Source organism: Dermochelys coriacea, chromosome 23, assembly GCF_009764565.3.
Source record: "Dermochelys coriacea isolate rDerCor1 chromosome 23, rDerCor1.pri.v4, whole genome shotgun sequence".
Taxonomy (NCBI): Eukaryota; Metazoa; Chordata; order Testudines; family Dermochelyidae; genus Dermochelys; species Dermochelys coriacea.
This window is the reverse complement of record NC_050090.1, coordinates 16,877,904-16,905,647: the sequence shown is the minus strand read 5'-3', so window position 1 is coordinate 16,905,647 and position 27,744 is coordinate 16,877,904. Positions and strand designations below refer to the sequence as shown.

At 62.2% G+C, this 27,744-nt stretch overlaps 2 protein-coding genes across 5 annotated transcripts; both read right to left on the bottom strand.

The window, feature by feature from the left end:
* Positions 1 to 35: 35 nt before the first annotated feature.
* Positions 36 to 8,672, bottom strand: LOC119847160 (protein bicaudal D-like). 3 transcript variants are annotated; one of them, XM_038381674.2, is made up of 9 exons: positions 8,600 to 8,672; positions 7,799 to 8,062; positions 7,266 to 7,478; positions 6,316 to 6,468; positions 5,442 to 5,852; positions 2,701 to 3,384; positions 1,958 to 2,109; positions 1,598 to 1,790; positions 36 to 1,076 (listed from the first exon to the last, which is right to left on the bottom strand). In XM_038381674.2, the coding sequence occupies exons 2-9, from the start codon at positions 8,009 to 8,011 to the stop codon at positions 1,071 to 1,073; spliced, it is 2,025 nt and encodes a 674-aa protein (XP_038237602.1). In that variant the 5' UTR covers positions 8,012 to 8,062; positions 8,600 to 8,672; the 3' UTR covers positions 36 to 1,070. The 3 variants fall into 3 exon arrangements, with proteins under 3 accessions (XP_038237602.1, XP_038237603.1, XP_038237605.1); XM_038381675.2 differs by lacking the exon at positions 8,600 to 8,672 and adding an exon at positions 8,145 to 8,166; XM_038381677.1 differs by lacking the exons at positions 36 to 1,076; positions 1,958 to 2,109 and having other exon boundaries at positions 1,657 to 1,790.
* Positions 8,673 to 12,975: 4,303 nt separating this feature from the next.
* TKTL1 (transketolase like 1) lies at positions 12,976 to 21,310 on the bottom strand. 2 transcript variants are annotated; one of them, XM_038382265.2, is made up of 14 exons: positions 21,142 to 21,310; positions 20,462 to 20,579; positions 20,038 to 20,151; positions 19,708 to 19,805; positions 19,105 to 19,296; positions 18,901 to 19,028; positions 18,374 to 18,567; positions 18,084 to 18,248; positions 17,857 to 18,013; positions 17,519 to 17,649; positions 16,844 to 16,927; positions 14,763 to 14,859; positions 14,568 to 14,687; positions 12,976 to 13,889 (listed from the first exon to the last, which is right to left on the bottom strand). In XM_038382265.2, the coding sequence occupies exons 1-14, from the start codon at positions 21,249 to 21,251 to the stop codon at positions 13,717 to 13,719; spliced, it is 1,881 nt and encodes a 626-aa protein (XP_038238193.1). In that variant the 5' UTR covers positions 21,252 to 21,310; the 3' UTR covers positions 12,976 to 13,716. The 2 variants fall into 2 exon arrangements, with proteins under 2 accessions (XP_038238193.1, XP_043357258.1); XM_043501323.1 differs by having other exon boundaries at positions 21,180 to 21,260.
* Between the last annotated feature and the right edge of the window lie 6,434 nt (positions 21,311 to 27,744).

The following is a 27,744-nucleotide window of genomic DNA, read 5'->3' as shown; positions in this document are numbered from 1 at the left end:
CCTGCAGGCAGGGACTGCGCCATGCCCAGCCCACACTAGGACCCCCAGCTCAGGCAGGGGAGCCATGCAGCACCCAGCACAATAGGGGGCCCTGATTTCAGGCCCAAGGGTCTATAGGGGACCCCATACAACAAGAGAACACCAATCATCAGGGGTGGGAATGTAGCACTCCACACAATATGGGCCCTGACCCAGCTCTGGCATAGGAGGCTGGAGGTGTATGGGGTGGTCAGCACAGTGGGGATTCCATGATTTTGGGCAGGGGGTCAGTGCAGCACCTGGCACTTCAGGTGGGAGGCCGAAGAAAAGACCCCCACAGCCCCTGCTAAAGCCAGCATGATGTGCCCTCACAGCTAGCCTGCCCTGCAAGCTCCCCACAGCATATCCACTCTGATCCAATCCCCATCCTACAGCTGTGGGGTGCGTGGCATGGGCCACACAGCGCCTTTGCCCATCCCCTGACCAGAGTTCCAGGCCCAAGAGGAGACAAAAGCTGTTTAATTGGAGGCAAAGTAACCAGGCCCCGGTCACTTGTCTGACCCTGGGGGATACACAGAGCAGTTCATACAGCGCATGCCCCCATACCCCAGGTACCCCCCACAGCCACTCCCCTGAGATCACCAGCTCTAAGTGCAAAATGGTGCTGTGAGAAAAGGGGATAGTGCCTTAAAAGTGCAGGTGTTGAGGGCCTCCGAATGCAAGGCCTGGCCCCCGCCCTGCAAGTGTGGGGATTGGGGGGGAGAGGGGGGTCTCTAAGAACCAGGCCTGGCCCCTGCCCTGTAAGCGTGGGACCCTGAGCCACCCCCCAGGAGGAGGAGGAGGAGGAGGTCTCACTCAGCAAGGCAGAGACACCGGCCAGTGCTCTGCCCCCAGCGGGCCGGCTGGCTACACCCTACCTAGCCCTGAGCGGTTAAGGCCTGGCAGCTGCCCGCTGGCGGGGGCAGCTGTGGCAGAGGTCAAGGGTCTGTCGGCAGTTTGCAGCATTGAAGGCACGGGCGGTGAAGGGCGGTGCCGGTCCTGGTGCTGGTTGGCACCAATCCTGCGTGTTTCTCTGCAAGGCCGCTGAGGTCTCAGTTCTGTGTGGGAAAAACCCAGTTACCCTGGGAGCAGAGCAAAGGGGACACCCCCACCACCCACGGCACCAATCCCTGCCCCCCAAGCTGGGACTGATATCAAGAGGAGATGGCCAGGCCACCTCACAGCTTAGCCCCACTGCCCCCTTCCTGCCTGGGGGGCAGAGACCAGCCAGGACACAGGCCCCATGGCTGGACAACCGGTAGCCAGGGAGATTTGCCTGAGTCTGCAGAGAGCCTGAGCCCTTCACTTCAAGAGACAGAAAAAGACACCTCCAGGCACCTCAACTCCCACCCCGCAAGGGGCTTTGTTGGGGGTCGGAGCACAGCAGTCCATGCCCCCCAACTGCTGGGGACCCAGGCTGCCACCGCTGGGGCAGGGGATGAGGGACCCCCTCTGGCCCCAAGGTCTGGAACAGGACCATGGCTGTGGGGTGCAGCCAGGCCCTCCAAAGCCCCGTCCTGGTTCTGTGCCACCTGGAGGTGCCCCAGGAAGCCACGAAGGGGGCAAGCCTGTGCCTTACCGCAGTGCTCCTGGTGCTGCGTGGTCTGGCCCTGGTGCCGTGGGCTGGGCTCTCCAGGCTCTCCAGGCGCTGGGTGAGTGCCAGCTTCTGCTGGATGGCCATGCGCAGCAAGGAGCTGAGCGTCTTCTTCTCATCCTCTGCCACTGCCAGCTGCCGCTGCATCTCGTCCAGCTGGGACACATACTGGTCACACCTGGGGGACGCAGGGGGTCAGGTGGCACTGGCCAGGGGCTCCGCCCACCCCCGGCTTGGTCCCCTGCGGCTAGCCCCACCCCTTAAGTAGCCCCATCCCCACCCAGTAGTCCTGCTTCCTGACAGGCAGTTCCAGCCCTGTGCCCCAGCTGGGGGGCTCCCCCTCACCGGCTGGCAAACATGGCGCGTAAGGAGGAGAAGGTGGTGGCGTCCTCCTTCAAGGCCTTCAGCTCACGGCGCAGCTTGAGCATGGTGTCCGACACCAGGGCTTTCTCCCCCTCGTACTGCCCCTTCAGGTTGGACAGCGCCACCTCTGCCGTCTGGGGGGAGAGGGGGGGTGAGAGCCGGAGGGCCTGTGCCCCCCCTCCCACATCCCCACCCTCTGTCATCTGGGGTGGGGGGGGTGAGAGCTGGAGGGCCCGTGCCCCCCCTCCCGCATCCCCACTCCCACCCTCTGCCATCTGGAGGAGATGGGAGGTGAGAGCTGGACAGGCCTGTGCCCCCCACCATTCAACGATGGGGTGGGGGGAGGTGAGAACTGGATGGGCCCACGCCCCCTGCATGCAATCCCCATCCCCCACCCACAGCCTCTGCCATCTGGGGGAAGAGGGGGGGTGAGAGCCGGAGGGCCCACAGCCCCCACCCCAACCCAGCCTCTGCCCTCTGGGGCGAGACCTGGACAAGCCCACGTCCCCCATGTACCCAGACACACCCACAGCCCCCCCATACACAGAGCCTCTGCATCTCGGAGTCAGTTGGGCCTGCGCCCCTCACACACACGGCTCCCACAACCCCTCCCCCCCATCAAAGGAGATGGCTGACTGGATCCAGACAGGCTGCCCCATACCCCCTTAAAGGGAGGGGCTTAAGGTGCCCAGGGGGCACAGACGAGCCCTCCGCAGCGCGCCCACCTGCTTGTTGGCCTTGAGCACGGTGCGCAGCGTGGCGATCTGCTCCCGCTTGGTGCTGAGCAGGGAGCGAAGCTTCATCACCTCTTCAGCCAGCGCCTCCTTGTCCTGCTCGAGCTCGGCGGCTGGCGGGCCCTGCCCAGGGGACCGCTGCCGCCACAAGACCAGTGCCCCCTGCAGGTGCCCCAGCTGCTCCCGCAGCACCACCGCCAGGTTGGAGACATTAAGGGGCTCCCCAGGGGGTGACTGGTCCTCACAGGGCCCCGCCCCTGGCTCCGGCTGGAGACGGGGCTTGCCCCCCGGCTCCCTCTTGCCCAGCAGCCCCCTGGTGCCACGCCCGTCCCGGTAATAATCCAGCACCACCCGCCGTGGTGTCAGGCCATGCCAGGCGCAGACCTGGTGGTAGAGGGTGGCCAGTTCCTCCGTCAGCCCCAGCAGCTCCTCCTGCACCTGGGCCAGCCGGGCCTGCAGCTCCCCTGCCAGCTTCCGGGAGGCCTGCAGCTGCCCCTCCAGCTGTGCTACCAGGTCGTGCCAGGGCTGAGGCTCCAGGGATGCTGGCCTGGCCTTGAGCTGCTCCAGGAGGAGGCCACTGCGCTGCTGCTGATCCGTCAAGGCCACCCTGGAGCTGTCCAGCTGCCCCCGGGCCACCCTCACATCAGCCGCCAGGGAGGCTTTCTCCCGATCCACCTGCAGGGAGAGAGATGGCAGGCCTGTGAGCATGGGGTCAGGACACCTGGGTTCTAATGGGTTCTGGGAGGGGAGCGGGGTCTTGTGTGTTAGAGTGGCAGAGATGGGAGGGAGGGGCTGTGACGAAGCGGGACTGTTCTTAATGTTTCCTCTGAATACTGTAGGGGTGCCTCAGTTTCCCCTAGGCATTTCGTAAGTCTCTAGGGGGTGGGATAAGGCAGGGGGTTTCATTGTTGCAGAGCAAAGGGCCAGGGTACGTAAATGGCGACACTGTCTCCTGGCCACTGATGGCTTGGGCCCTTCTGCCCTGCCAGGTGAGAGCTAAAGGGTTGGAGAACAAAGGAATCCGGTGCCTGGCCCGGGACAGGGACAAAGCCCAGAGGAGCAGAGGCTGGAGGGGGAGTCGGTTGGGGCTGGCTGGGGACGAGGAGTGAAGTGCAGACGGGGTTGTCTGGCTCACTGCCCCCCAAAATGGACCCAGCTAAGGGGTCCTGTTCTCTGCACCTACAAGCTCTGGTTTAGACCATGTTCCCGTCATCTAATAAACCTTCTGTTTTACTGGCTGGCTGAGAGTCACGTCTGACTGCAAAGTTGGGGGGCAGGACCCTCTGGCCCCCCAGGACCCCGCCTGGGCGGACTCACGGTGGGAAGTGCACGGAGGGGCAGAGGATGCTAAAGGCTCCGAGGTCGGACGCAGGAAGGGGGAAGCTGGGTGAGCTGTGTCCTGCAGACAGGCTGCTCCCCAAGAGGAGACTCCCCCAGAGTCCTGCCTGGCTTCGTAGGGAGCAGTTCCAGAGCATCGCCTGGGGACCCCGTGACAGGGGCTGGGAGCCAGGACTCCTGGGTTCAATCCCCAATTTGCCACAGATTGGCTGTCATCTTTGGTACACCTCTCTCCCCTCCCCGCGTTGCCTGTTCAGGGACCTGCTCTTGGTGTGTGCGCGCTGCGCCTGGTGCCAGTCTCCATGGGGTGGAAGGGGGCATACAGCACCCAGTGGGGGTGGGGCCCCCAGTGGTGGGGGGCCCCCGGGCCATGTCTCCAAGTGCTGTGTGGGTTCGACGGGAAGCCAGAACAGCAGCGTTGTGGCTACCAAGCACAAGGGCGTGTTTTGGAAAGCCCCAGGGGGCTGGATGGCTACAGCACTTACTTGCCAGGGGCTTGGAGATCTGCTCGGTGCCAGAGACAACTTGGGGGAGGGGAGCTCCCCTGCAAGCCACGCCAGAGCTGGCAGGGAGGCCTGGCGCAGCGTAAACCTGGCATGGCCCAGGTGCAGCCACCAAGCGAGACAAGATGTGCTCTGCGGAGGGCCTGCTGCTGCAGGATGTGGGGTGTATCAGTGGCTTCCTGCCTTGCTCCACCCCCTCAGCAAAGACGACAGTGCAGGCGAGAGCCAGCTGCGGGCGACGCTGGGAGACGGGCGCGACTCACACTGCTCGCACCAAGCGCAAGGGATTCCCAGGTCACACCAGTTGGAAGCCAGTCCCACTGACTGAGTTTCCCACAGGGAAGGCTGCTTCCTGGTTACTGAAGTCTTAATGGCCCCATTAATGCGCAGAGAAGGGGGGGTTGGCAATGAAGGGGTTAACTGATGACACATTCCCCCCCAGCTGCTCCTGCCAATTGGGCCCCTCTTCACCCACCTAATGGGCTCAGCCCTTCATCTACTCCTGGATCTGAACCGCGGTCGGGTACAGGGGAGGAGACACCTGGCCACCCCCTGGGCTGGGAGTTTCCCAGGCCTCCCTCCCCTGAGCTCCCACCTCACCTGGGAGCCCCTGGCACAAAGACACCCACCGCGAGGTGCTCTGCCACCCCATACCCTGCCCTGAGCCTCCAGGCCCCCTCCCCCTAACACGAGATGCTCTGGGGTCTTCCCTTACCTGGAATGGCTGGAACCTCAAGACCTGCCCCAAGCTACGCCCCAGGCCCTGCCCCCACCATGAGGCAGCAACGAACCCCCATGCCCCCGCCCACAACCTAGAGCAGGCGGTGCCCCTGAGCCCCCAGACCCGCTACTGACCAGCCCAGCAGGGAATCCCCAGGCCCCGCCCCTGACCTGGAGCAGCTGCTGCTGCAGCTTGTGCACCTCGGCCAGGCTGAGCTCACTGAAGAGGTCGGCGACGAGGCTGGGCGCAGGGTGGGCGCGGGGAGTGGATGCCCGCTCCCCGAAGTCCCCCATCCTGGCGCTGCCATTGGCAAAGCCGCTGTCCAGCTCCTCATCCTGGCTTAGCTCCTCCAGGCCGGCCTGCAGGCTGCCCAGCGAGCTGGGGCGGCCCCCGGTGCAGGCCGCCAGCTCCCGCCGCAGCTCCCGCCGCTGCTCCCGCTCCACCGCCAGCGTCTCCAGCGCCTCCTCCAGCTGCCGCTCCGCCAGCTCCCGCAGCCGCCCCAGCTCCTCCAGCTGGGCTCCGGCCAGCACTGCCTCCTCATCCCGGCACTGCAGCTCGTGCTTCAGGGCCTCAAACTCCACCTGCCGGGGGGCAGGGGGGTCAGGACTCCTGGGGTCTCCCCTCGGCTCTGGGAGGGGAGTGGGGGGACCTGGGGGGTTAGAGCAGGGGGCTGGGAGCCAGGACTCGTGGGGTCTCCCCTCGGCTCTGGGAGGGGAGTGGGGGCTGGGGGGTTAGAGCAGGGGGTGCTGGGAGCCAGGACTCCTGGGTTCTCTCCCCTCAGCTCTGGGAGGGGAGCAGGGGCTGGGGGTTAGAGCAGGGGGTGCTGGGAGCCAGGACTCCTGGGTTCTCTCCCCAAACACCCTCAGAAGGTTGAGGAGGGGAAGCAAGTGTTAGCACAGGCCACATAAGCTGTTTCCTCGCCCTCTCTTGTCCCAGGTGAGGCACAATCAGCCCCTCCAGCACAGGGGCCCCAGGAGATCTTCCTGCCATCCCGAAAGGCGGCCCACAGGGGCCCCGCAGTGAGAGAGGCTGGGGGCGAGGTACCTGGTTGCTCTTGAGCACGGACATCTGCTTCTGCAGGGAGATGTTCTCCTCCTCCAGCTCAGTGCAGTCCTGCAGCTGCCGCAGCTCCCGGCTCTTGTACAGCTTCAGCTCCTCCCGCAGCTGGGCCTTCTCTGCCTCCAAGGCCTGGCACTCCTGGGATAAAGGGGCACCATTAGTGCCCCCAAGGAGCAGGAGAGGGCCCACCCAGGATCCCTGGGGAAAGGGAGAGAGCCCGGGGACCCAAGCTATGGCACAGCGCACCTCAGGGGCATCATGGGCCCCGAGCGCTCCTGGCTTTCCCACTGCTCATTGGCCTAAGGGGGAGTTTGTAGTTGGAGGGTGGGACAGAGACGGAACCTGCTGTAATACTTGGTATGAATCCTGTGTGCGCCTCACTTTCCCCATATGGTAACTAGGTGGTGGGAAAAGGCTGCTCACTCCCGGGGAGGTGTGAATGGCACCTGGCTGTCCCAGCTTTGGGGCCCAAGTCAACATGCAGACAATGGCAAATCCAATCACTGGGCCATTTACTACCTGGCAACTAAGGACCACACACACCCAGCCACTGCAAGCAGCAGGGGAACCAAGAGCTATGGTGGGGCGGGGGCGCAGGTGGGATGGGACAGTGGAGAGAGGGACAAAGCAGGAGCCAAGGGGACACCCTTTGGCTGGGCTCTGGGTAACCAGGCTGGGCCAGGCTGTAACTTCCTGTTCTCTGCACTAACCAAGGACCATCTACGCTGGGTCCAGACACCCTGAGAGCCCCTGCAGACGCTGAAGGGAGCAGTGCTCTCTTGGGGAGCAAGCTTCCCACAGGTGTCCCGTTCAGGTGGGCTCACTGCAGGGAGCGTATGGCATGACACAGGGGTGCGGAAGGCTCCGAGGGTCGGTCCCAGGAGGCTGGGGAAGCCAAGGGGGAAAGAGGGCACAGGGGACCGCAGGGCACTCACCTGGCGCAGGCCCTGCAGGGCGGCATGCAACCGCTCACTCTCAGCGCCTGCGTTGCTCAGCCGGCATTGCAGGTGCCTCAGCTCCCCCTGCTGCTCCCCCAGGCGGGCTGCGAGCTGGGCCTCGCTGGCTGCAGCCTCGCGCACCAGGCTCTCCTCCCGGTTCTCCCCGGCCACTGCTGCCCGCCTGTGGCTGCTGTGGCACTCAGCCAGGGCCTGCCAGACGCAGGGCAGAGAGGGGTGATTGGGGAGGAAGTGTCCGTCATGCTACGTGCTCTGCAGAATGCTGGGTGCAATGGGCACATACAGGGCGCTGGGGCAGGGGACGTGGGGGGCTCCCCCCGGTAGTGCCCAGGCTGACCCTGTTCTGGGCACACACACAGGGCGCTGGGGCAGGAGATGTGGGGGGTTCCCACTGGCAGTGCCCAGGCTGACCCCATTCTGTGCACCCATATAAGGTGCTGGGGCAGGAGATGTGGGGGGCTCTCCCTAGTGGTAACTGGGCTGACCCTGTTCTGTGCCTGCCACCCCCTTACCTCCTTCATTTGGGACAGCTCTGAGCTCAGCCCGTGCAACTGCCCCTCCAGCTCCCCGCAGCGCTGCTTGAGCTCCCCGTTCTCCTCCAGCACCGCCAGCCCGTACTGGGCGGCTTGGACCTTCTCCTGCGTGGCCTCCTGCAGCTCGGCCGCCAGGCGCCCCACCTCTGCCTGCAGCTGGGCCAGGTCTGTGGGCGCTTGCACCAACTCCATGGTGGGCACCGGGCGGCAGAGCTGGGTCCCGGCGGGGGGCAGCAGGCATGCCTGTGGGCAGGGAGAGGCTGTAACCTCCTGCAGACACCACACACCTGTACCCTACCCCCTCCCGTATGAGATGCAGACCTACCGCTCCATGGGGAGGAAGGGAGAGAGGCAGGGGGTGCAGGGGGAGGGGAGGCGACCCCCGCCCGGGATGGGGGAAGGGCAGGAGTAGGGAGACAGAGGGGGGGGGCAGAGGCTCCCCCGGGCAGGGGGGCGGGGAGGAGGGAACCCCCCGAGCGGGGGGCGGGGCAGCGGCCGGGGCGGGGCGGAGGGGGACCCCCCGAGCGGGGGGGGGAGAAGGTAGCTCCGCCCCCCAGGGCGTCCCCTACTCCGCCTCGTTCCGAGCTCAGGGCGAGGGCGGGGGCGGGGCCAGTGTCGCGGGGCCGCCCCCCGGCACCCAGCCTCGCTGTGAACCGCGCGCGGGCGGGCCGGGGCCTAACGGTCCCCACGAGGCGGTTGGCTCTGCGGGTCCCCTCCCGCCCCGGCTCCCTAGAGCTGCGCGGGCGGGCGGGCGGCGCGCGGCCGCCCCTCGGCGCTCACCGGGCCTCTACTCCGCGGTCGCTGCTGCTGTTATCGCCGCCGCCGCCAGGCCTACCTCGGCCCCGCCCCCCGCTTCTATACACGCCCCCGCGCCCCGCCCCGTTTGAAATTCCTCGCGCGCCTCACGGAGAGCACGCCCCGTCCCTGTTCTGATTCGCCAGGCAGCACCTCGTCCCGCCCCCTTTCCCCTCTTCCGATTGGTCGCTGCCTTCCTTTCTCTCAGCCGATAGGCCGTGCTTTTACATAGACACGCCCTGCCATGCCTTGCGTGCTCGGCCGCCTTGCACCCTTTAGCAACGCCTCTTCCTCATCTGATTGGACGAACTCCCTCTAGCCACGCCCTACCTCTCTTCTGATTGGTCAATTTCTCCCATCCTTCCCGCCCAACTCACGAAGCGCGAGGCTACCCCGGAGCTTCGTCCTCTGATTGGCGGGAGCTCCCCTTCGCCCCTTCGAGACCCGCCCAATAGTCTGCGGAGGTTGAGAAACTCTGGATTGACAACGCCAAAGCCAATGGGAACGAACCTCTTTGGAGCTGCCTCTCTCCCATTGGCTCAGAGATAGCCAGAGCGGCCCACCCTGCCCTCCTGCCTCTCGGGGGGGCAGGGGGAAGTGCCACCTATAATATATCCCCCCGGCACGCCCGCGGCCAGGGGCTCACGGGAGGGGCACCGAGCGGCAGCCATGAGGGCCCTGTGACAAAGCGGGGCTGTTCTTAATGTTTCCTCTGAATACTGTGGGGGTGCCTCAGTTTCCCCTGTGCAGTTCTTAAGTCTCTAGGGGGTGGGATAAGGCAGGGGGTGTAATTGTTGCAGAGCAAAGGGCCAGGGTACGTAAATGGCGACACTCTGTCTCCTGGCAACTGATGGCCTGGCCCTTCCCCCCTGCAAGGAGAGAGCTAAAAGGCTGGAGAACAAAGGAATCCGGTGCCCTCCTGGCCCGGGACAGGGACAAAGCCCAGAGGAGCAGAGGCTGGAGGGGGAGTCGGTTGGGGGCTGGCTGGGGACGAGGAGTGAAGTGCAGACGGGGTTGTCTGGCTCACTGCCCCCCAAAATGGACCCAGCTGAGGGGTCCTGTTCTCTGCACCTACAAGCTCCGTGTTAGACCATGTTCCTGTCACCTAATACACCTCCTCTTTTACTGGCTGGCTGAGAGTCCTGTCTGACTGTGAAGTTCGGGGGCAGGACCCTCTGGCTCCCCAGGACCCTGCCTGGGCAGAGTCACTGTGGGAAGCGCACAGAGTATCAGAGGATGCTGAATGCTCCAAGGTCAGACCCAGGAAGTTTGTGAGCTGTGTGTCCTGAAGACAGTCTGCTAAAGAAAGGAGACTCCCCCAGAGTCCTGGCTGGCTTAGTGATCAATGGCTCCATGTCTAGTTGGCAGCTGGTATCAAGTGGGGTGCCCCAAGGGTCGGTCCTCAGGCCCGTTTTGTTCAATATCTTCATAAATGATCTGGAGGATGGTGTGGATTGCACCCTCAGCAAGTTTGCAGAGGACACTAAACTGGGAGGAGAGGTAGATACGCTGGAGGGTAGGGAGAGGATACAGAGGGCCCTAGACAAATTAGAGGATTGGGCCAAAAGAAATCTGATGAGGTTCAACAAGGACAAGTGCAGAGTCCTGCACTTAGGACGGAAGAATCCCATGCACCGCTATAGACTAGGGACCGAATGGCTCAGCAGCAGTTCTGCAGAAAAGGACCTAGGGGTTACAGTGGACAAGAAGCTGGATATGAGTCAACAGTGTGCCCTTGTTGCCAAGAAGGCCAATGGTATTTTGGGCTGTATAAGTAGGGGCATTGCCAGCAGATCGAGGGATGTGATCGTTCCCCTCTATTCGACATTGGTGGGGCCTCATCTTCAGTACTGTGTCCAGTTTTGGGCCCCTCACTACAAGAAGGATGTGGAAAAATTGGAAAGAGTCCAGCGAGGGCAACAAAAATGATTAGGGGACTGGAACACATGACTTATGAGAAGAGGCTGAGGGAACTGGGATTGTTTAGTCTGCGGAAGAGAAGAATGAGGGGGGATTTGATAGATGCTTTCAACTACCTGAAAGGGGGTTCCAAAGAGGATGGATCTAGACTGTTCTCAGTGGTAGCAGATGACAGAACAAGGAGTAATGGTCTCAAGTTGCAGTGGGGAAGGTTTAGGTTAGATATTAAGAAAAACTTTTTCACTGGGAGGGTGGTGAAGCACTGGAATGGATTACCTAGGGAGGTCTGGAATCTCCATCCTTAGAGGTTTTTAAGGCCCAGCTGGACCAAGCCCTGGCTGGGATGATTTAGTTGGTGTTAGTCCTGCCATGAGCAGGGGATTGGACTAGATACCTCCTGAGGTCCCTTCCAACCCTCATATTCTATGATTCATAGGGAGCAGTTCCAGAGCATCGCCCTGAGAAGAAAAGGAGGACTTGTGGCAACTTAGAGACTAACAAATTTATTTGAGCATAAGCTTTCGTGAGCTACAGCTCACTTCATCGGATGCATTCAGTGGAAAATACAGTGTGGAGATTTATATACATAGAGAACATGAAACAATGGGTGTTACCATACACACTGTAACCAGAGTGATCACTTAAGGTGAACTATTACCAGCAGCAGAGCGGGGGGGGGGGGGAGGGGGGGAGACCTTTTGTAGTGTTAATCAAGGTGGGCCATTTCCAGCAGTTGACAAGAACTTCTGAGGAACAGTGGGGGGTGAGGGATAAACATGGGGAAATAGTTTTACTTTGTGTAATGACTCATCCACTCCCAGTCACTATTCAAGCCTAAATTAGTTGTATCCAGTTTGCAAATTAATTCCAATTCAGCAGTCTCTCATTGGAGTCTGTTTTTGAAGTTTTTTTTGTTGAAGGATAGCCACTCTCAGGTCTGTAATCGAGTGATCGGAGAGATTGAAGTGTTCTCCAACTGGTTTTTGAATGTTATAATTCTTGATGTCTGATTTGTGTCCATTTATTCTTTTACGTAGAGACTGTCCAGTTTGGCCAATGTACATGGCAGAGGGGCATTGCTGGCACATGATGGCATATATCACATTGGTAGATGCGCAGGTGAACGAGCCTCTGATAGTGTGGCTGATGTGATTAGGCTCTATGATGGTATCCCCTGAATAGATATGTGGACAGAGTTGGCAACGGGCTTTGTTGCAAGGATAGGTTCCTGGGTTAGTGGTTCTGTTGTGTGGTGTGTAGTTGCTGGTGAGTATTTGCTTCAGATTGGGGGGCTGTCTGTAAGCAAGGACTGGCCTGTCTCCCAAGATCTGTGAGAGCGATGGGTCAATTTTCAGGATAGGTTGTAGATCCTTGATGATGCGTTGAAGAGGTTTTAGTTGGGGGCTGAGGGACATGGCTAGTGGCATTCTGTTATTTTGTTTTTTGGGCCTGTCCTGTAGTAGGTAACTTCTGGGTACTCTTCTGGCTCTGTCAACCTGTCAAGGACATTGTAACCCTGTGCAAAAAGAGAGGGTTGCGCATTGGAAAGTTCACCAAAGCACAGTTAATCGTGCAGCTGGAGGAGGATGACCACTCTAAGGAGCAGATTCCTGACCACAAATGGGGCTATAGCAGGATCTGGGAGCAGCTGGAGTAGTAGCCAGGCACCCCCGAGACTCCTGTCCCTGACCAGACGGGGGTCTTCACGGAGACGGACGGGATTGGAGCTGAGTCCGAGAGAGCAAGAGGACTGGGAGAGACAGCGAGAGCCTGAGAAGGAGCTGCAGAAGTAGCAGCAGCATGAACTGGCGATGGTGGAGTGGAGAGGCAGAGGGGACCTCCCAGGGGTGAGCGGGGATAGACCCCGGGGTGCCAGTTCTGCAGGGATCCTCGATACTAAATTGCTGCCCCTGGTTAAGGGGGGGGATGTGGATGCCACCTCACTGCCTTCGAGTAGCCTGGTGATTTGAACGAGGGGGACCCTGTGGAAAAGCCCCGGTGTCTAGCTCCCTTGCTGGGCCCCAAGGCCATAGTCTCCGTCAGCCAGATGGGTGGGGAGGTGGACAGGCTCCCACTGCTGACCCCAACCTATATGTCTGTGTGGAGTCTCCTGGGATTAGGCCCCTCGGACCCCCAGTGGGAGCGAAAGGTGATGGTCAATGGGGAGACATTCCTGGGGTGGCAAGATCTTGGGACAGAGAGAACTGTTGTCAGGCCCCAGGTGGTGCAGCCTCAGATGCTGAGGGGCTGTGCGAGCTGGGTGAGGGTCCCAGGGATGAAGCCCCTTGCCCTGCCTATGGCCCAGATCCCTGTGCAGACCCAGGAGGCTGAACCTCTCCCACAGGGCCTGTGGGGGCCCTTAACTGCTGTATCCAGGAGCCTGCTGAACAGCAGCCAAGCCCCTGCCCTGCTTCCTCTCACTGAGTCACACCAAGCCAACTCCGTTTAAACCTTTTATTTGGAAGTGCCGGTGAAGGGAAGCCGCCCTGTTGGTGCGGCAGCAGCCGGCCCTGTAAGAGAGATGGGTTTGGTCATTTTGAACACTGACCGAGCCAGGGGAATGGGTCGCGCCAGGAATGTTGGGGTAGCAGCTTAAGACACGGTGATGCTGCTGCATTAATACGCGTCTCCTTCCCCTAGGAGCGAAGCAGGGACAGGACCGCCCGAGAGTGGAGAGCGCAGCTATTGGACGAAGCCGGCACCGCCCCAGCTTCAGGTAAGACGAGTACCGACTGGTCCATAGCAGTGCCTGTGAACACCTACCCCCCACTATCTACCCCAGGGACAGAGGCCCCCCTGGCCATGGGGAGAGGGAGCCTCGCCTTGCCCTGTAGAACCCCTGCCCTGGTGGCTGATGGGAGCCATGGCAGGCAGTGCTGAAGCTACTCATGGGTTAGCAAGGAACGTCTACAGCCCAGGAGCTCGTCGGGGGAGTGGCTGGAAGTTGCTCAACCATCGGAGGGAATGTTAGCCTGCTAGTGGTGCAGAGAAATAACCAGCTGGACTTGGGCAAGTGGGTGAGTCATGTCCCAGCCCTGGGGGGAGGAGGGGGATCACAAGCCCCGGAGACGTGATAGCAGCAGTTTCGGTCACATTGAGCAGGAAGTTAATAGAAAGAACAGGGGTGGGGGTGGAGAACAGAAAAGCAACTGGTTCTCCTTGCCCCAGACATGGACGGAGCGTTAGTTGGCAAAGGTGCTCTTCACAGCTGCTATGATGTTCTTGGAGTTGATCCCGAACAGGTCCAGGAGTTCGGCCGGTTTGCCACTCCGGGGCACACCAGACACAGCCAAGCTTTGGAGCACTACGTCAGGCTCCTCGGACACGGCCGCGGCCACTGCTTCCCCGAGCCCACCTAGCAAAGAGACAGAAGAGTCACGCTACGTGGCACTAGCTCTCCTTTCCAGAGGTGTGTCGATTGCTTAAGGTGTGCTAGTCACAGCCCCTCCGTGAGATGTGTCACGTGGTCAGGACAGGCTTGCAGGACACCTGGGTTCCATTCCAGCTCTGTCACCAGGCCCTGGCTTTTCACAAGCCAGCCCTGTGACCCAGGAGATCCCTTCCAGTCCTTGCCCAGACAACCTGTCACAATCCAGCTTCCTGGCAGATTCTCCCCCCACCCTCCCCTTGGGATTCTGTTCCAGACCCTCCCTCTGATGGCTGGAAACCTTAGTTCCAGTGTCAGTCAATCCTTGGCCAAGTTCATGCCCCTTTGTTCTTGGGCCAGCATCCTCCTTTAGTTTCAACAGTTCTTCTCCCACTGTATCCAGCAAACACCCAGACCTGTCCAGTTTGTAATTTAGGCTACACAACACAAGCTGTTGGTCCCTTCTACACCCATCCCAGTGGAGATTCCTCAACACCCTAGTCTTGCTGGGGTTGCCCAGCGCTAAAATGGGAAATAACCCTTCTACTTGGGATTCCCCAGCCATCCAAGGCTGGCTTTGGCCCATGCTGGGAGAAAGCAGCCACCCGGCCATTGCTCCCCAATCCCCCACAGGTGTTTGGGAGCTCCTGGCCAATAGCCTCCTACCCTCTCTGTAATGATCCTCCACAGTGATGATGCGCCCTCCAGTAGCCCTGGCACTGGCAATTATGGTGGCTGCATCCAAGGGCTTGATGGTGAAGGGGTCGATGACACGGATGCAGGTGCCTGGAAGGGACAGAGGGTCAGAGGAGGAAAGGGGCAGAGGAGCGAGCTCACGGCCATCCCCCGGCTGCTGGTTACCTTGCTTTGCGAGCTCGTCAGCAGCAGCCAGGGCCTCATGCAGCGTGACCCCGGCTCCGATCACCGTGACCCTGTCAGCGTCGCTGTTACGCACAACCTGGGGACAGAGACACGAGTTACCAACATTGGAGGGCCAGACCCATTCCTGCAGCCGAGGGTCAGACCCCCAGTCCTTCCCTTCCCTTGGCAGGCGGATCCCTGCACTCCCTCAATCCACTGGCTTAGTAGGCAGCTTCCCTCTCCTTGCATTAAATCTTTCTTTGGATCTGCTCACCAGACCCTACTCCCCTCCCAGAGCTGGGGAGAGAACCCAGGAGTCCTGGCTCTCAGCTCTACCCACCAGACCCCACTCCCCTCCCAGAGCTGGGGATTTCTCACCAAGACTTCATGTAGTCTCCTGCCACATAGTGGCAGATTCAGGGCTATCACAGTCACCGGATCTGCTCTCTGCCCCGGCCTGGAGCCAGTCTCCTGGGAGCGACCCCTTTAGCAAACCAGGCCCCAAGGCCCCACATAGTTGCACCGGAGGAGGCCCATGGGTCTTCAGCACCAGTGCTCCCTGTCCCTCTCCGGAGAGAATCCAGCCCAGCCAGCCCCCTGCAGAGGGCTGGTTCACGCCACCCGGCTTCCCGAGTGTATGGGCAACCACAATGGCCGTCTTTGCAGAACAAGGAGCCATTGATAGGTCACCTGGCCAAGCTGCTGCCCTCAAGGGCCAGCCAAGCTGAGATTGCTCCCGGCCTTAGCTCCCTCTTCCCCCCATTCTGCTCGGGGGGGGGGGGGGTTCCAAATCCCTCCTGAGGGCAGCCCTTTTCCCCATCACCCAGCCCCTGCCCCCGGCTCTCCAGCCCCATTCCCATGTCCTGTCTCCGCCTGTCCGCTGTCCAGGTCTTGGCGCGTTTCTGGCTGGAGTCCCACTTGATTTTCAGCCTGGTCTGTAATGGCCCAGCCAGCTGCTGACACCTGCTCACCCACAGCACTTGTTCTGACCTGGGAGCAGGCCTGGACTAGGTCTACAAGGAACCCACTACAGCAGGACAGTGTAGACACTCCCTGCAGCACTGGGAGGGGCTCCCCACCACTGTGGTAAATCGCCCTGCCCCAAGAGGTGGTCTCTTCTCCGGGCCACCTAGCTGCATCTGCACATGGGTCAGCCCAGCTACGGAGAGCAGGGGGAGGGGAGATTCCCCCCCCGCCCCGAGCGACGTAGCTGGGTTAACGCGATTACCTAGCGTAGACCAGCTGAGTTCTTTCCCCCGCACCGGGTCGCCATGGAGGGTGGAGGAGGAAACTGGGGCATGCATAGGAATCGTGTTACAGATGCTGCCCAAGACCAGCAGGGACTGGCACGGGACAGCTCTGTCCCGCTTGGCTGGACTCCCATGGGCTCCAGAATCCTGCCAGACGCCACTGCCCCGGCACACTCACCCCTCCTTTAAAGATTAACCACTTCACGCTCCCTCCCTGCACAGGAGCGGCTCAGAAACAGACTGGCGCCCCTTTCTGCTCTGGCCCAGGGCCGGACTGGAACCCAGCATGCCTGAGCTCTCCGCAACGACCTGCCAGGTAACCTCGTGCCTCAGTTTCCCCCCCACCCCACCTCTAGACTGTAAACTCTTTGGGTCTCTCCCCAGCTCCCTGTGCCCCTGATCTCCCTCAGTCCTTGGTCTAGGAACCCTTTGCCCTGAGACATTTGGGAGACAGCTCCCCCAGCGTCCCCCCACAACTGGCCTGGGCAGACAGGAGCAGGGCCAGTTCCCTGCACTGCCACATGCCCAGAGCGGAGACAGCGCTCCCATCCCCGTAGCGTTGCGTAAGAGAAGCACCCAGAGGCTGGCAGAGCAGGGACCCTGTGCTGCACCAGGTGATATCCAGACCCCCACCCCCCACTGGACTGGGCACTGCCCAGACTGCTCCTGGCACCACAGGGCCCTGAGCTCCACACACACTCTGCCCCCTCTCCCAGCATCGGGTGAGGCCCCGTCCCCAAAGAGCCTCCAATCCAGACAGGGCAGGAGGAAAACGGAGGCACGGAGTGAGGCCACCATTCAAGGCCCCCCACATTCCTCCCAGCCTCTTGCCTTGGCCTGGCCGATCTCGAACTTCTCCTCCGGTGGGTAGACAATTGGGGTCTCTGGGCGGCTGGTCCGGATGAAGCAGATGCCCTAGGGAGTAGAGGTGGTGGCCGAGGAGCCAGGCAAGGCAGGTCACAGGCAGGCTTAGAGCTTTGTGCCAATAGGCAGCTGTGTCCCTTGCTGACCCCAGCCACGGGTGGGGCTCTGTGATCCCACACACAACCGAGCAGGTCACCCAGGAGGCTAATAGACCTGGACTGGATGACCCAGGAGAGCTTTCAGGCCGAGCCATTGACAGCCACTCCCCCCCCCCCGAAACAGCTGCAGGATTCCTGGCTTACCACCACGCCGTCAAATGACTGGCAAAGGGTCCCTACAGGGGGAGGAAATCCAAGGTCGCACGGATCCGATGATAGAACCCAGGAGTCCTGGCTCCCAGCCCCCCTGCTCTGACTCACCAGACCCCCTCCCCTCTCAGAGCCAGGGACAGCACCCAGTAGTATTCACTCTCTCTCGGGGGCAGGCGAATCGAGGGCGCGGATAACTGGCACAGCCAGGCCCAAGAACAAGGTGGAGTCCACCATCGGTGCCATCCAGAGCCAGAGCCTGCAGCTGGCCCGAGAACGCCCCACAGACCCCACTCCTGACACAGCAGCACAAGGAGCCCCCCAGAGCCGTTACCTTCGTGTTGGCAGCCAAGCAGACAGCGCGTTCAGTAGAGACGGCGTCGCTGGGGTAGAAGACAGTGCAGCCGGGAATGGCTCGGAACATGGCTATGTCCTCCAGGGCCATCTGCGAGGGGCCGTCCTCCCCTGTGGGGAGCCAGGAGAGGAGCTGGGCTAGAGAGCGGGCTCGCTCGGCAGCACTGGGGGCCAGCGGCCTCCTCCCCCGGCCACACAGCCTCCCGGAGCCCCACTCTCAGCCCTGCCACCAATCTGCACATGGCCCTCCGGCAACATGGTCAGGCGCCAGGGCCTGGGGGGGTTCACAGGGCAGCACAGCGTCCCCCCAATGCCTACCGATGGAGACCCCACAGTGGGAGCCACACAGGTTGAGGTTGGTCCGGGAGATGGCACCCATGCGGATGTGGTCGAAGGCCCGGGTGAAGAAAGCAGCGAAGGTGCTGGCGAAGACCACGGCCCGGTCCCTGGCGGCGCAGCCCAGAGCCACGCTGACCTGGGGGGATAGCGCATGAGAGCCGGCCCCAGAGAAACCCCCTGCCCCACACACAGCCCTCAGCCCTCACCATGTTCTGCTCGGCAATGTAGCACTCGATGTAGCGCTCGGGGTGCACCTGCTTGAACAGCTCGGAGAAGGTGGAGTTCTTGGTGTCACCATCCAAGGCCACCACACGCTCGTTGGCACCACCCAGTTTTGCCAGGGCCACGCCGTAGGCCTTCCGCGTGGCCACCTGCAGGGCGGGAGAGAGTCATTTCCCTCCCCTCCGGCAACCCTGGGAGGCTAGGATGGGGTCAGTCCAGACCCCCTTCCCCTAGCCCCCTGCTCTCCCAACCCTGGGCTCCCCCCTTCCCCCACCTTGTCCCCAATGGTGTATTCCGGCGGCGAGGGCATGCAGATGCTGGTGATGCTGATCTGTGGGACGTCCTCAATGGGTGGCTGCGGCACCAGCACCTCGTGGGTCTGGATCCGGCTCTGGATGGCACCGATGATGGACTCCACCTTGTCCTTGGGCATGGGCTTGCCGTGCCAGTTCTCCGCATCCTCCACACCTGGCATAGAACCACCCCCAGGGGAGTGAGCAGAAGTGAGACAAGACTCCTGGGTTCTCTCCCCGGCTCAGAGAGGAGCAGGGTCTGGTGGGTTAGAGCCAGGAAGGCTGGGAGGCAGGACTCCTGGGTTCTCTCCCCAACTGTGGTAGGGGAGTACCTCTCCTGAGGTCCCTACTCTCACACCCCACAGTAGCTGTCAGCACAGGAGAAAGAGCCACTGAACACTCTCCCTGCCCCCCACGGCATGGCACTCCCTCCCACCAGGCCTCACCAGCCAGGGAGCCAGCCATGGGGCGAAGGCCTGCAGCACTCAGAGCCAAGGGGGACACTCACCAGGGATGCCCCGTCCCTTGTAGGTCTTGGCCACGATAGCCGTGGGCTTCCCCTTCACCTGGGCCGCCTGCCACAGGGCCTCATCCAGCTCCTCCACGGCATGGCCGTCCACCACGTAGGTATTCCACCTACCAGGGAGGGAGGGGTCAGCCGGCCCCAGGGCCACGCCCACCCCACCCACGGCCCCGCCTCCATGACACTCACCCGAAGGCCTCGCAGCGGCGGCGGTACATGTCCACGTCGTGGCACAGCGGTGCCGCCTCACTCTGGCCCAGTCGGTTGACATCCACGATGGCCACCAGGTTGTCAAGCTGGTAGTGGGAGCCGAAGGCCAGAGCCTCCCAGACGGAGCCCTCCGACACCTCCCCGTCACCCAGCAGGCAGAACACCCGATAGCTGGCCAGAGGGGCGGGGTCACTGCCAGGCCACGCCCCCGAGCTGCCCCCCAGCTCAGAGAGGGCGGGGTCGCTGCCAGGCCACGCCCCCGAGCTGCCCACCCAGCTCAGAGAGGGCGGGGTCGCTGCCAGGCCACGCCCCCGAGCTGCCCACCCAGCTCAGAGAGGGCGGGGTCGCTGCCAGGCCACGCCCCCGAGCTGCCCACCCAGCTCAGAGAGGGCGGGGTCGCTGCCAGGCCATGCCTCCCCAGGCCCCCCACATAGCCCCAGAAGCGGGGGAGGGGAGGGTCACAGCCAGGCCACGCCTCCCCCAGCTCCCCTACCCCTGCCCCTGCCCCCCCCACATTGCCACCCAGTTCTCTCCAGATGCTTACCCCAGGCTGAGGGAGCTCCCCCACCCCAGGGCACTCACCTGGCCTTGTCGAAGTACTTGCCTGCGTAGGCCATCCCGCAGGCCGCGCCCAGGCCCTGCCCCAGTGAGCCCGTGGCCACGTCCACAAAGGGCAGCCTCTGGTGGGGAGAGTGGCCATGTGACAGCAGGGAGCAGTGGGGGAGACCCCCACAGCCCCTCCCAGCCCCAGCACTGCGGCACCCCTCAGGACCATGTGCCCCATTATCAGCAGTCCCCCAACTGCCCTCACTCCCATTGTGGGTCCCCAGCTGGGATAGGCCCTGTGGCCTTCCACCCCACAGGGGGCAGAGAGGGGTGGCAGGCTGGCATCCCAGGGACCCCCACACTTACCGGGGTGGGGTGTCCCTCCAGGTCACAGTCGATCTTGCGCAGATTCAGCAGCTCTGGCTCCTTGAGGAAGCCAGCCTCGGCCCAGACGGCGTAGAGCAAGGGGGCAGCATGGCCCTGTGGGCAGGGTTAGACCCCCGTGAGAGCAGAGCATGGGCACTCCCCAGCACCTCCAAGGTCCAGGCCATCCCCCCAAATGAAACAAGAGGGGAGACTGCAGAGGGGAAGCCTCATGCCACCACCAAGAGGGACACCCCTGTGCCACCCCCTATAGCCCAGCCACGGGGCCCCCGCCCCAGGCCAAGAGGGGCCCCCCCACCGATGCCCCCCATAGCCCAGCCACAGGGACCCCTGCCCCAGGCCAAGAGGGGCCCCCCACAGCCCAGCCACGGGACCCCCCCAGTCCAAGAGGGGACCCCCGCCCCACCTTGGAGAGGACAAAGCGGTCATTGCTGGGGTGTGCCGGCTGGGTGGCCCGGTAGCGCATGGCCTGGAAGAACAGCACCGCCACGATCTCGGCAGCGCTGCAGCAGGACGTGGGGTGGCTGTGGGGGAGACGGAGCAGAGTCAGCTGGCACCCCCCGGGCCATTATGGGATCCCAGCCAAGCCCTCTCCCCACAGAGGGCCCAACACCCCTCCCCGGCCCCGCCCCCAGCAGCCAAGCCCCAACCCTCCAGGCCCAGGGCAGCGCTACAAGGCTGGAGCAGCCCCCCCATGGAGTGACAGCTCGGCCCAGCCAATCAGAGCAGTGAGCGCAGCTTACTCTCCTCACACCCCCCCAGCACGTGGAAGGGAGGCGCCCCCCCGCGCCCCGGTCTGCCAGGAGGGGGGTTAACCCTTGACAAACCAGAGTCCCAAGCATGACAAGGGCTGTGAGAGTCCCCCCGCCCCCAGCGAGTGCAGCCCCAGCAATTCCCCCCATAGCCCAGCCACAGGGACCCCCCCAGGCCAAGGGGGAACCCCCCACCGATCCCCTCAAGGGTAAAAGCCCCCCATTAGAGGCTGTTCCATGCACCCCCACGTGCACCGATCCCCCCCGCTGCAATGCCCCCCGGCGGGAGGGGCACGCACCGAGCTCCCCGCACGCAGGCCCCGGCTCCGCTCACCCCGAGCCCGCAGCGCACGTGGCCCGCAGCGAGCGCACCCGCAGGCGGTTCGCCGCATCGCGCAGGGCCTGCAGCTGGGACGGGTCCGGCCGGGACTCGGCGCTGGCCATGCCGCCGCTCCGGGAACCGCGCCGTCCGCAGCGTCTCCTGTACGCGGGCTCCCGCGCTCCGCCCCGGCAGGAAGTGAGATCATGGGTGGGGGGGAGCTGGGATCCCCCAAGGAGGCGGAACGATGGGGAACCCCCCCCACACACACACTCTACTCTGCTGTCCACACGATCACCATCCATGCCTGGAGTGACCCCGGGGGAGCTGAGCTCAGAACCCAGCCCTGCCCCCATTGCAATCTGGGGTGACTCTGGATTGACCCCGGTGGAGCTGAGCTCAGAACCCAGTACTTCAGGGTGCAGATGTGTGCAGACTGTGCACTCCCATGCATGTGTGGGGCCCCCACATGTGGCTGAGGCCCTGGGCTTTGCAGGCGCCACGAGGCATGGGGGGTGGGCATGTGGTGCTGGAGTGCTGGCATCATGCCCAGGGATATTGTTAGCAGCTGCTTGGTACCTTGGCAGGGGAGACATGCCTCAGAGCCTCTGGGGTGGGGCAGGGGGCTGTTTATATGGGGACCCCTCACCTGGTGCCGGCACGTGGCCCATCTGGGGTGGGGCAGGGGGCTGGTTATATGGGGACCCCTTGCCCGGTGCCAGCAGGCGGCCCATCTGGGGTGGGGCAGGGGGCTGGTTAAATGCTTTTGGGGTTCTGCTGGGGGTGCATTTGGAATGTTCCTGACAGACTGTGACGCAGCAGGGAGGGGGAGTGTTGACCTGGGAATGTGGCAGGGAAGTTTCACTGGGGATGGGAGACCTGAGAGCCTGTCACCTGAGCCAGGAGGGGAGGGGGAGGTAACACCTCTGCCAGGGAAAGGGACAAAGGTTGCAGGAGGGAGACTGCTTGCAGGGTTTTGGTTTCAGTTTGGTTCTGGGTGGTGGAACGTAGGGAACCCCAAGGCTGTGGTCTAAGCTCCCTGCCCCCCAGAAGGACTTGACTGAGGGGTCCTGATTGTACCCACAAGCTCTGTTTTAGACTGTGTTCCTATTGTCCAATAAACCTTCTGTTTTACTGGCTGGCTGAGAGTCACAGTGAATCCCAGGAAAAGTGGTGCAGGCCCCGGCTTCCCCCACGCTTCGTGACAGCTGGTGGCAGAAGTGGGATGTACTGCACCCCGTGAATGGCGCTTCCTGCAGTAAGTGACTGGGGAGCAGTAAAACGAAGGGGGATTGATGGGGACCAGGTGTGCTGAAGATTCAGAGAGAGACGGTTTCCGGGGGCGGTTAAACCCTTGGAGTGTGTGACCAGAGAGAAAGACTTTTGCAGTAACAGGGTCCCCCAGGGGGTTGCACTGAGGGGTCCCAGGGGCGGAGGAGTCTGCAGCTCGACCCTGGCAAAGAGGTGGTGACCTCAAGAAGGACTGGCACCCTCGGGGTTCTTCCTGGAAACCGTTGAAAGCTGCCCAGGCCTGCGAGTGGCCAACAGAGAGATGTTTGCTAAACACCTTAAGAGTGACCTGGTGGAGCTGTGGAGGCCGAGGAGGCTGTACACTGGGAGGTGCACCAAGGAACAGCTGATTGCCCAGTTGGAGGGGAGAGATCGCTTGGATGACCCGATCCCTGTCCCTGAGGGAAGCCGCCTGGTGGATGCAGCGTGGGCCCTGGGGCCTGACCGGGCTGGGAGGGGTCAGACTGCTGCCGAGGACATGCCGAGACCCTGCCCACCTATGCCTGGGGGAGGGGTTGGGGGAAGCCCAGCGAATACCGAGTGCACCTTGACCCTGGCAGCCAGCAGGGGATCCTCCTGGCGGAGCTCCCCATCCCTGGAGCAGAGGCAGCTGGAATGGGAGAGGGAGATGAAAATGAGGGAGCTGGAGGATCATGAAAAGCAGCATCAGCATGAGGAGAAGCAACGTCAGCATGAGCAGGAGGAGAAGGAGAAAGAGAGGCAGCATGCGCAGGAGGAGAAGGAGAGGCAACGTCAGCGTGAGCAGGAGGAGAAGGAGAGGCAATGTCAGCATGAGCTGGAGCTGGCCAGGCTGAGGAGCAGTGGGGCCCCGGCTGCAGTGAGTGAGGGGGGACCCAAGACTGCAAGGAGCTTGATAAGTGCTTCCTGGCCCAGCGTAAGGAGGGGGAGGACATAGATAGCTTCCTGACGGCCTTTGAGAATGCCTGCGAGATGCACAGGGTTGATCTTGCAGACAGGTTCCAGTTTCTCACCCCCTTACTGGACCCCAAAGCCATGGAGGCGTACAGCTGAATGACAGGGGCGGAGGCAGGCGACTACGAACTGTTCAAAAAGGCCCTGCTCTGTGAGTTTGGGTTGACCCCCGAGATGTACCGGAAAAGGTTCCGGAGTCAGCATAAAACCCCTGAGGTCACATACCTACAACTGGTCAACCGAATGCAGGGATATACCCGCAAGTGGACAGCTGGGGCCCAAGCTAAAGAGGACCTGCTTGACCTAATCGTACTGGAGCAACTGTATGAACAGTGCCCCTCCGACCGGAGGCTATGGTTGGTGGACAAAAAGCTAGAGAACCCACAGCATGCAGGGCAGCTGGCTGACGAGTTTGTGAACAGTCGGTCCGGGTGTAGCAGGGAGGAGTCCCAAAAGAACAAGCCCCCCATGATGCAGAGAGAGAGTCACCATGGGACCTCCCAGCGGGGAAATATGGAGAACCCCCTCCCAAGGAGAACGCCTGGCGTCAGGACCCTCCGACCCACTCGAGGGGACCAATGTGACCTGAGCTGCTATCACTGTGGCCAGAGAGGCCACGTACGGACCCAGTGCCCCAGGCTCTGGGACAGACTGAGCAGACCCAACCTACCCAGGGTTAACTGGGTAGGGACCCAGCTGGACGAGGGGCAGACGACTCAGGCAAGGGGGGCTGCCAGCTTACCACCTGCTCAGGAGGGAAGAGTATCCCAAGCCAGCTCCACCAGAGGGCTGGAGGCTCTGGACTCGGGGTTCTCGGTTTACAGGGTGGGCGCGGGGCTGTCCCTCTGGAGAGAGTACCTTGTTCCCCTGGAGGTGGATGGGAGGAAGGTCAATGGATACTGGGTGGGTGGGACCCCATTCAAGGTGCCCGTGGCAAGGGTACACCTGAAATGGGGGCCCAAGGAGGGCCGCAAGGACGTGGGGGTGCACCACCATTTGCCCACTGAGGTTTTGATGGGGGGGGACCTAGAGACCCCCAGACCGCCCTGGTTGTGACCCGTAGCCAGAGCCGGCGAGGGGCACTGCGCCCCGACCTTGGGAAGGGTACCACACTGGAGGCGCCGGACCCTACCCTGGTGGGGAGGGAGCGCCGAGGGGCACGGCTCAGAGAGGCTGTGGCCTCAGACCTGGCCACTGAGAGGGAACCGGGCCCCATCCCTTCCCCAGCCGCTGAGCTCCAGGCCGAGTTGCAGAAAGATCCCTCCTTGCGGAAGCTCAGGGACCTGGCCGACCTCAGTGTGGTACGGACCATGAGGAGAGGTTGCCAGGAGAGGTTCCTGTGGGAGGAGGGGTTCCTGTACCGAGAATGGGCTCCTCCAGGGGAAGTGGAGTCCTGTGGGGTCAGGAGGCAGCTGGTGGGTCCCCTAGAAGTATCACCGCAAGCTACTGTACCTGGCCCATGACATCCCCCTCTCAGGGCACCAGGTAATCCGGGCACCCAGCCAAGGCTGCTACAGAATTTTTACTGGCCTGGGGTCTTTACCACTGTCCGGCAGCATTGCCGATCCTATGACCCCTGTCAGAGGGTGGGGAAGGCCCGGAACAAGGGGGAAGTGGCTTTGAGACCTTTGCCCATCATAGAGGAACCTTTCCAGAAGGTGGCCATGGACATAGTGGGGCCTCTCAGCAAGACGACCCGGTCGGGGAAGAAATACGTTCTGGTGGTGGTAGATTTCACCAGCCGCTACCCCGAGGCGGTGCCCTGAGCTTCCATTGAAGCAGACACCGTGAAGATGCGCTGCTGACCATTTTCAGCCGCGTGGGGTTCCCCAAGGAAGTCTTGACAGACCAAGGATCCAACTTCATGTCGGCCTCTTCTTCGGTGCTTGTGGGAGAAATGTGGGGTATGGCACAACTGGCCTCAGCTTATCACTCCCAGTCCAATGAGCTGGATACTACCAAAGGTTCGTGCCCCGCTTTAGCGCCATCGCCCCCCCCATCACCGAGCTATGCAAGAAGGGGAAGCCAGACAAGGTGGCCTGGACGAGCAGTGCCAGGAGGCTTTCCGGGTGCTGAAGGAGGCTCTGGCCAGTGGCCTGGTTCTGGCAAACCCAGACTTTGACAAGCCCTTTATGGTGTTCACCGACGCCTAAGACACTGGACTGGGGGGTGTTAATGCAGGAGGATGAAAAGGGGGAGACACACCCCATCGTGTACCTGAGCAAGAAGCTGCTACCCCGGGAGCAACACTACGTGGCCATCGAGAAGGAATGCCTGGCCATGGCGTGGGCCCTCAAGAAACTAGAGCCACATCTCTTCGGGCGACGCTTCACCGTGTACACCAACCACTCTCCCCGACCTGGCTGCACCAGATGAAAGGAGCCAACGCCAAGCTCCTGAGGTGGAGCCTGCTCCTGCAGGATTAGGACATGGACGTGGTCCACGTGAAGGGAAGTGCCAATATGATCGCGGATGTGTTGTTCCGGAGAGGGGGCCCTGAACTTCCCCAGGTCACGGGTCAGAGTGACCCCGCTCAGTTAAGTCTCTAAGGGGGGAGAGATGGGACGCAGCAGGGAGGGGGAGTGTTGACCTGGGAATGTGGCAGGGGGCTTTCACTGGGGATGGGAGACCTGAGAGCCTGTCACCTGAGCGGGGAGGGGGAGGTAACACTTCTGCCCGGGAAACTGGACAAAGGCTGCAGGAGGGAGCCTGCTGGGCGCATGGGGGGGGTTGGTTTCAGTTTGGTGCTGGAACACAGGGAACCCCAGGGCTGGGATCTAAGTTCCCTGCCCCCCAGAAGGACTTGACTGAGGGGTCCTGGTTGTACCCCCAAGCTCTGTTTTAGACTGTGTTCCTATTGTGCAATAAACCTTCCGTTTTACTGGCTGGCTGAGAGTCACAGTGAATCCCAGGAAGAGGGGTGCAGGGCCTGGACTCCCCCACACTCCATGACACAGACCCACTCACTCCACTCAGGAACCAGGGCACCCACACTGCCCCAAGAGCAGGAGTGATCCTTTTACCAATGCGGGAAACTGAGGCCCACACACACATCATACAAATGTTACACAAAATTCCCAGTGGGTACAGCACCCCTGTGACCACGTGGGAATGCTCTTAATGTTCTTGCTGAATACTGTGTGGGTGCCTCAGTTTCCCTAGGCATTTCTCAAGTACCCAGGAGGTGGGATAAGGGGGGGGTGATTGTCGCAGAGCACTGCGGGGGAGCGTGACGATGTCTGCACAGAGAATGGCCAACAACCCATCTCCTGGCCACTGATGGCCTGGGCCCCTCCCCTGCAAAGTGCCAACTGAAGGGGTTGGGGAATAAAGAGATCAGGTGGCCTCCTGGAGCTGGCTGGGGCAATGGGGGGCGGCCCAGATGGGGCTCTGGGCTCACTGGCCCCCAACATGTACCTGACTGAGGGATCCTGGTCTCTGTACCTACAAGCTCTGGTTTAGACCCTGTTCCTGTCATCTAATAAACCTTCTGTTTCCCCAGCAGGCTGAGAGTCACGTCTGACTGCGGAGTTGGGGGGCAGGACCCTCTGGCCCCCCCAGAACCCCACCCGGGCGGACTCGCTGCAGGAAGCGCACGGTGGGGCAGGGGAGGCTGGAGGCTCCGGGGTCGGACCCAGGAGGGTAGAAGCTGGGGCAGCGTCTTGCCCTGGGGACAGTCGGCTCCGAGAGAGAAGGGTCCCCAGAGTCCTGCCCGGCTTCGTAGGGAGCAGGTCCAGAGCATCGCCCGGGGACCCCGTGACAGCACCACCCCAGAGGGGCCGTGCCCCAGCCCTGGGCACAGGGTCCTCATATGAATGCCCCCATCCCCCACCCCAGAGGTGGTGTGTCTTGGCACCGGGCAAGGGGTCCTCATATAACCAGCCCCTGTCCCCCACCCCAGAGGGGCCGCATCTCAGCTGAACACAGGTTTCCTGTGATGCCATGCCGTTGTCTTGGTTACCAGTGGCGGTTCCGGTACTGCTTGGGTCAGGGGCACCAGGGAGTGGGGAGGGAAGGACTCAGCCCCAGCACCCCTGCCAGCTAGAGGGGACTCTGCCAAGGCACCTCCCCCACCCAGAGGGGTATATGCCTGGGTCCTTATCCCCCATGGGCAGCGGGCAGCACCCAAAGGTCAGGGCCCAGGGAAGGGCCAAAGCCCTGGTGGTGCCACCCTCCATGCCCTCATCTCACTCACCAATGAGGGCTGGGGGAGGCCCTCTGGGCAGCAGAGGGCCAGGACAGCACCATGGCGTGCATCCCCAAGCACCCCATGCCCAGGGGAGGGGGAGCCGAGGCAGGCACAGGATGGGAAAGGGGAGGGCACTGACCCATCCAGCTTGCCCAGCGCTGAGACACGGCCCCGCTGGGGAGAGGTGCATGGGCGGGTAATATGGG